General features: G+C 34.0%; 2 protein-coding genes across 3 annotated transcripts; one reads left to right on the forward strand and one right to left on the reverse strand.

The window, feature by feature from the left end:
• Positions 1–609: 609 nt before the first annotated feature.
• LOC123902822 (mitochondrial pyruvate carrier 1) lies at positions 610–3330 on the reverse strand. 2 transcript variants are annotated; one of them, XM_045952621.1, is made up of 5 exons: positions 3169–3330; positions 1711–1815; positions 1519–1573; positions 1293–1428; positions 610–814 (listed from the first exon to the last, which is right to left on the reverse strand). In XM_045952621.1, exons 2-5 carry the CDS (start codon positions 1801–1803, stop codon positions 772–774), a joined length of 327 nt encoding a protein of 108 aa, XP_045808577.1. In that variant the 5' UTR covers positions 1804–1815; positions 3169–3330; the 3' UTR covers positions 610–771. The 2 variants fall into 2 exon arrangements, with proteins under 2 accessions (XP_045808577.1, XP_045808576.1); XM_045952620.1 differs by having other exon boundaries at positions 1711–1818; positions 3169–3329.
• Positions 3331–4115: 785 nt separating this feature from the next.
• On the forward strand, positions 4116–6638 carry LOC123902948. Its single transcript, XM_045952790.1, has 6 exons — positions 4116–4543; positions 4627–4675; positions 4786–4837; positions 5297–5457; positions 5656–5772; positions 6380–6638. Exons 1-6 carry the CDS (start codon positions 4188–4190, stop codon positions 6536–6538), a joined length of 894 nt encoding a protein of 297 aa, XP_045808746.1. The 5' UTR covers positions 4116–4187; the 3' UTR covers positions 6539–6638.
• Positions 6639–8027: the final 1389 nt, after the last annotated feature.

An 8027-nucleotide genomic window follows, 5' to 3' on the forward strand; every position in this document is an offset into this window, starting at 1 on the left:
TCCATTTCCATTGAAAGAGAAATCAGGAAGGACGAGTTCATCTTTAGCAGTGTATGGAAGTTTTTGTTAGTGGCCAACTAAAAATCAATCAATTCAATTCACAATAGAAAGTTATCTAATTTAGACAAAATCGATCAAGCGAGGTAAAAGACGGTGACACCGAAAGTTAGGATTACCCAAAAGGCAGTGGGTTTACACTGAGGGATGGATACCCAATTTGCATTCCCTTCAAACTATTTTAGGAATATGAGGATAAAGGGAAATATGTAACAAGGAAGCTTGAAAGATTGGAGAAAGATAGATAAAAAATAAAATGGGATCATACTATCAAAGATAATCAATTAGTTCCACAACTATGTGCTTTTCAACAATGTTTCTAAAAATGAATTGGACGTCTAAGTAATCTTTTATAACCACTTTTCAATGACTTAAAAGAAAATCCAATTCAAATTTCTGCAAAAGACATAACATGGATTTTATCATCCTCACGTCTCAGTACGGTTTATGTGAGAAACTGCAGTTTATAGCTATTTTGTTTGATCGCGTATGCTTCACGTTTACAGACCTCTGTCCCGTAAAAGAAGCACAAGTTTAAAGACTTCTGGTCAGTTTTAAAATCATCAAGCCTTTGTAATCCATACAATAACAAAAAACTCTGCAAATTCTGAATCTTTTACAGTTTCCAAGAGCCCTTATAAATTACAATCAATTTTGACGATCAATTATTCATGCACTGTCAAGCTCAAAAACAATTTGTTCAAATCATTGCATTCACTGTGATGAAACTTCTTTATCCTTCTTCCCCGAGAGATACCTACAAAAGAAATTGCAAGAGATACAAACTTTAATGAGTAATCTAACATCTATAGCTCCACTCAGTCAAAATAAAAAGACTAACATTACATTTAAAGACTAGTTCAAATTGAGATACAGTAGAAAGGATAAAATAGAGATGTACTTTCATAGAAACTATAATCATAATCGTAAACCTTAATAAATTGTGTGCACGTCAGAGTGACAAAAATATATCTACAATTTGAATAAACAATATCACGCAAAGTACTGTCAGTTATTGTAACTTGAAGAAAGTTTTTACCACACCAGATCCAAAGCAGAGAGAATAACTAGTGGTGGTCAAGTTAAAAACACATCACAATTCATGTTAAAAGCATGCTACAAGTTAAAATAGCATTAAATATTATAACACGTGAAACATTATTGTCACAGAAAGTAATGGCAAATAGAACAGGTTGCAATCACAGTTTTGTTTTGCTTGCATGTAAGCTGCTTACCCTTCTGCCTTTGCCCATCGGGTATGTTGATAGAGTTGAACAGTCTCATTTGAAGCATGACACGCAAGAAGTAGATAGTTGCGTGGCTGTACCATCCATGCAAATCTCATGAACAATGCTGAATAAACACACATTGCTGCAGCAATAAAAACGAGATGAAATAATTAATCCACTGGCCACATGACAAAAAAAATTACAACATTTCATTAAAGCAAATGTGCCAAACCTCCTGTCATGTTGCCGGAGATCATTTCTGGAGGTTTGTTGATGTCAGCCAACCCCTTTCCATATAAAAAAAAAGTTTGGCAGCATATTAGTTTAAAATTAAAGGTTAAGACCATTTTTGTACACTAATGAAGTAAATAAATGCAGGACTTTGGTAACAACATCAAAATATGATCATACGAGTGAAACTCACAGCTGCGACGAATCCCCAGTTGGCAACAGGTCCCCAAAAGTGAGTTGTTTTAGGACCAACTGGACTGTTCCAAAATGCTTTGAAGGCAGCCATAAGATACCACTTCTACTGCAGATGGTCATTATGAAACAGTAAGATGACTTCAATAGAGTAAAAATATCATATCACAGACAGGTATGTAAATACAAATATTTATTTTATATATTTTAAAACCAAAATAGTAAGACTGCACTTCACCACTACAAAGCAAAGTTGTTCTCAGAAAAAGACTGCTAATCCACTCACAGATGAAGGAAAGAATAAAAATTATCCAGCAATTGCACACGCGCGGAGTAAAATTCATATATTTAGTCCTACAGACAAAATGTGTCCTCTCCATCTGCTTATTATTACCAAAATACCTAATCTAGTAAAGTAAAACAGGTATACAAAGATGTCAGTAAAACATCACTATGATAAACTATAGTTTATTTGAAACTTTTTTTTTTATTAAAGAGTTGCAACACAAGGACTTCCCAGGAGGTCACCCATCCTAGTACTACTCTCACCCAAGCACGCTTAACTGCGGAGTCCGTTTATTTGAAACTAACTTATATGCCTAGAAACAGAAATATAAATCCAAATATTATTCATCGGATTGGTCTATATCTCGAATTAATAAACTATTATTCTCTATCTGGCCTACTCTTCTTATCATCGTTTCCACTAGTCTTCTCGCCAAAGTATTTTTTTTTTTTTTTTTTGAAAACTTGGTATCCAGCCTTATCTTCTCGCCAAAGTTGTTAACAAACCCACATGGGTTGGCCTGGTGGTGAATGTTTGGGACCTTGGAGTGAGATCCTCTCAAGGTCTCAGGTTCAAATCCTTCCGGTGGCATTTCCCGAGATCCTCTCAATCTATACAGAGCAAAGCTCTGACTTCATTTGGGCCTCTCACTAGTAGACGTTGGGATTGGTGTCCGTCGGATTAGTCGGTCGTTGGACCGGACACCGAGTCTTTAAAAAAAATAACATTGTTAACTCAAGATTATGGTTAATGGTGGATGGCCAAGACTCTACCATATAAATGTGGGATTGCCACCTATGGTGCTTCACCACCAATTGTCTATAGTGACTGGCATAAAATCCACCATGCCATTCCGCCATGTCTTCTATTTAATATCCATTTTAACATTATAATCTCTACAACAGTTGGCTTGTAGTGTTTTCACCACCAAGCAATTGAGTCTCATTCAACATCAATCATATGCCTTATAATTGACCAAAATTTGTTTAAGCAGTATTTTTCTATCAAATATGTTTAATAATTCTAAAATTGATGAAGGATGCATACATAAGAATTGAATGAATCTAAAGAATTTATCTGTATATAGTGCAGAGGACACATACATACATAATAATAGACGATTAGATCGAAACAAGTAATTATATTAGATGAAGAAAATTGATGAGAAGGTACCTCTGAAAGAAAAGAGAGAGAATGATCGGCGGCGTCGATAGGCGGAAGAGAAGAGAAAGGCAAACAAATCTAGAGCGAGAGAGCCACGGTGGTCCCACGGAAGAAGGAAGAAGAATGATTTTTGCACTTCAATCAATCAATTTCTCAAACGACATCAATGTTTGCGTTTATCCCGGCTAATTTTTATTTTTAAATTTTTAATTGCTTTTTTTTCTCTCTCTAAAGTAAACTATCCATTTATAATTTAGCGATATTTACCGATTAACTGAGGAGAACAACTCACATGTTAATAGTTCAAATTAATCATTTTTTTTTACTGTTTCTTTGTCAAATAGTCTGTTGGTTAGAAATTTCACACTTAAGTGAATAAGTGGAGTATCAAGATTTGAACCCGACCTCTATAAATAAAATGCGATATTCCTACCAACTGAGCTAAGGTTATAGGAATTATTTCTTTTTACTACTGTATTTCGCATGTTTCAAATATAATTGATAAGTTTTATTTCAAAATATTAATTTATATATTATATTATATCAAATATATTATTTTACCGCGTCTTTATAATATTAATATTCAATTAAAAAATTACAATTTATAAACTGGATATTCAAAAATCGATCCAAATTAAACAACACAAAATTAGATCGGATTGGATTTTTTTAATTAACCATCCAAAATCGAACCAAACTGCGAGTGATTTTAAGTTTTAACATGAATTTTTACCTCAAAACGTCATTTGGTCTATCTAAAAAGATTTGACAAGTGGAATGTAATAAGTTAGGAAACACCGACACTTCTCAGATTAGGCGTGTCCATGTCGGACATGTGTCGGTGTTCGTGTCTGACACCTACACTTATAATTACACTAAATTTTTTCAAATTTTGTGTCAGTGTCATGTGCCCTTGCTTCATATCTAACAAGTGACCGAGAAAGACAGTGATATAAATAAATTTGCATCTTCATTTGAGGTTTTTTGATCTATCTTTGAGTTTCATACATTCATTCATTGATTCACATATGAGCCAACAAGTAGTTTTACGGCCTCTAAGACATCATTGGCCATGGCTGTTTCACTTTCACCATTCTCCTACTTCTACTTCTGCCAAAGCACTATATCTTCATCTTCTTCCTAACTCATCAAAACCATCATCATCATCACCAGAACCCATAAACACTCGTCGTTTCTCGTTAGCTGCATCTCGAGGAAGCCTTCGAAGAACCAATGTTCAGAAGGATGAAAAAGAAGAAGAACAACAACAACAAGATCCTTCCATTAAGAGCCGCAACGAATTGAAACGTGAAGCTAAACGTGCTGTTAAATGGGGAATGGATTTATCTTCCTTCAATCCTCCCCAAATCAAACGCATCCTTAGGTTCTTTTCATTACTTTCCATTTTTTTCAATTACCCACTTCATAAAGTTTCATTCTTTGCTAACTTTTGTTTTTGGGTTGCAGGGTGTTTTCTTTGGACCAAATTGTCTATGAAGCTCTTATGTTGGTTAAGGTTCTTGTCTTTTTCTTTAACCAACCTACTATGATAAAATATGAATATTATGTTTGTGCTTCTGCAAATGATGTTTTTTTGAAGAGAAGGTGTTTGTTGTTTTGCCGCAGAGAATGGGACCAGATGTTCGGGAAGGAAGACGGCGTCAGTTCAATTATATAGGTAACTAATCAATTATTACTTTCAGAGTATCATGTTCTGTTCTGTCTGGGATTTTTTTGGGTTGACAACACAACATGCATATATGACAAATTGAAGACTAGTTCATGATCAGCTTTAATCCGTGTTGTCAAATACCGGTGATAGCAGCGCTGTAGTGTAATGAATTTGGACAAACAGCTATTTTCTGAGCTATGCCGATGACAATATTGCTTTAAACATTCATTCATGTAATTATCTTTCCAATTTGTTTTGCATTGATTATGATTATCAATTGGCATGTATACATTAGTTTATTGTAGACTATACTTGTCAGTAGTCATTCAATATGTGGTAAGTTGATAAGAACTGCTATGATATTCATTCAATATCTGGTAAGTTGATAAGAATTACTATGATATTATGTTCATTCGGCAGTGTAGTGCAGATTCAATGTTCTTCATACATTAATTGTTGTCTCAGGAAAATTGCTACGGGATGTGGAACCGGAATTAATGGATCGATTAATAAAAGCAACAAAGGATTCTGATCATGAGGAGCTGCGAGCCTTAACTGGCTTAGTGTGTGATGATCCTGAAGATGATGATGACTCGATAGAAACTGAAGACGAGACGGATGATGAGGTATGAGTTCATGTCTAAATTTCTTACCGACTAGACAAGAGCCCACAAAGTTTAATACTCAACCTCTATCTCCTCTTTGTCATATTTTGGTTGGGGGGTAATTTTGTAGTATTTTCGTTTTTGCTTTCTTTGATATAACTTGGTTATAATGTATTATGTCCTTATGATATATTCTTATTTTTTTGAGCATTTTATCAGGAATTTAAGAGTTATGATGAAAGTCAAGTAACAAGGTGGTTTGATGGTTTGATCAACAAGGACATTCAAATCACCAATGAAGTTTATTCAATGCAAGGTGTTGAGTTTGATCGTCAGGTAATATTTTGCACTATGAATGATCAAGTTGCTGCAGATTTGTGCCTACTTACATTTTCATAACACATTAATTACTCGTGAAAAATGCATCTAATATTTAAAACCAACATTTATTTATGGAGTGGATTCATATTAAATAGAGAATAAGCCTAGATTTTTTTTCTTCTGAGATTCACGTACAATTCATCTAATAATAAAGAGTGTTTCTAAAGTGTGCAAAAAAGTGTATCGTTAGCATTTCTTAACATACATTTTCTATTCTTACTTTGTATGCAAATTATATAGTTAGAGGCAGAACCACATACAAGTTCAGGGGCGATGGGGTGATGATGGCTCTCAACTATTAAAAACTCGATAAACACTCCTGAAATCATGTTTTTATCGAGTTTATAGTGGTATTGATGGGGTGATGATGACTCTCAGATATTAAAAACTCAATAATCTCATGTTTTTCCCATTAGACAAATCTCCACCATTCAAACACTATAATCTCATTTTCTTTTCTATATTATAAATCATCCACCCTTTTTTTATAAGGGCCTAGATTTCACATGACCACAATATCAATGGAGAGAATTTGTTCCCATACTGTTACTATCTTTTGCAGGAGTTGAGAAAGCTCGTACGTAAAGTGCATTCAACTCAAGAAATGAAGGCTGCCGATGAAGAAGAGGAGAAAAAAATAGAGACAGCAGAGATTAGGGCTAAGAAGGCCCTCAATCGTTTCCTTCGTATTCTTTCAAAGAATATTGCTGATGAACATTAATACATTGTTAACCTTAACCATACATTGTTTTGGAAATATATTTTTCTTAATGATCTGAATAGTGAATGGTTTTGAATTTTTGTTACGATTGATCACTAAATTTATGGTGCTGTCCTCGATAAATATTTGTATTAGGTCAATACACCTAACAGATTTATTTGATTGACTGTCTAATTTTTTTAATAGCAGAATGGTATGAATAGTCAGCTAAGCAATCCTATGCTCTCTCAAATCCACAATGTAAAGGAAACATTTTCAGTCTCTTTACTCTTGTTTTTTCCGAGATTCCGACTGATATCAGTGGGACATATCAGTATCACAGAATGCAAAACTCACAACCGAAACAGAGAGAGAACAGAGATGTATTTACTTTAAACATTATGTTTCATTCAACACAATTGATACAACTACGATGAATATGATATTTAATGGCTAGGCATACTTGGTTGCCAAGCAAATTATTTATATATAACCACATGACAGGACCCTAATTGTCGGCTATAGAAACAACACATAGTTGCATGTTTTCAATCTCAACTATTGATTGGAAACGAAACGGTTCATATAATATACTGAAAAATCAATTATAACAGATCTCAACCGCCGATCTAGGTTTGGACTACTGTGTCTAATTCAAATCTTGGTTTGGCCATGACAAATGATTTATACTACGGTGGTGTAACTAAATCAAGTGGTGGTGAATTTATTAGTTTTAACAACTTAGCAAACATGATATAAGCAAAGATTTAATAGTGGTGCATAAATGTTGTCATGTCAGAGTTTCTTAGTGAAGTGCGTGGTTCAACTAGCTTCTCAAAATTTTAGTTGCCTTGATTTATTTTCAACACCTAAATTTCAAGCTCTGTATTTTACATTTTAAAAATAATAAAAATCAATATTAGTAAAATCTAAATCATTGGATCTCAATTCAACAACTACGGCTGTTATGACTATGTCAATGTCAAAAAAATGATTGCAGAGAATCCAAATTCCTCTTTTTCCTAGAATACATTGGATAAAATAATAGTAGTAATATTCAATGTCTAATGTAATGCTTATGAATGTGGCAAAAACAAGATGTTTGACAGCTCAAAAAAAATTATGTGGAAAGAGGGTTAACCCATATCATGAAACTTCACATTATTTTTTTAGTGTGAAAATTATTGCATTTCTATCCTTTTTAGTATCCAAATCTAATGGAGTTAGAGTTTGTTCCGTTTCATTAAGGCTTTGTTTGGATTGGTGGTATGAGATGGAATGGAGTGGTATGTGGTGGTATGAAGTGAAGTTCCATTGTTTGGATTCTTTAAAAATGAATGGAATGGAGTGGTATGTGATGGTATGGATTCCATCCCATTCCATCATTTTCTCTTATTTTTCTTCCCCTCCAATTTGGGGTGTATGGGATGGAATACAAAATGTCCAAACAATGGAATACATTTTATGCTCCATTCCATCCCGCTCCGCTTCATTCCATCTTATTCCATTC

This window comes from Trifolium pratense, linkage group LG1, assembly GCF_020283565.1.
Source record: "Trifolium pratense cultivar HEN17-A07 linkage group LG1, ARS_RC_1.1, whole genome shotgun sequence".
NCBI lineage: Eukaryota > Viridiplantae > Streptophyta > Magnoliopsida > Fabales > Fabaceae > Trifolium > Trifolium pratense.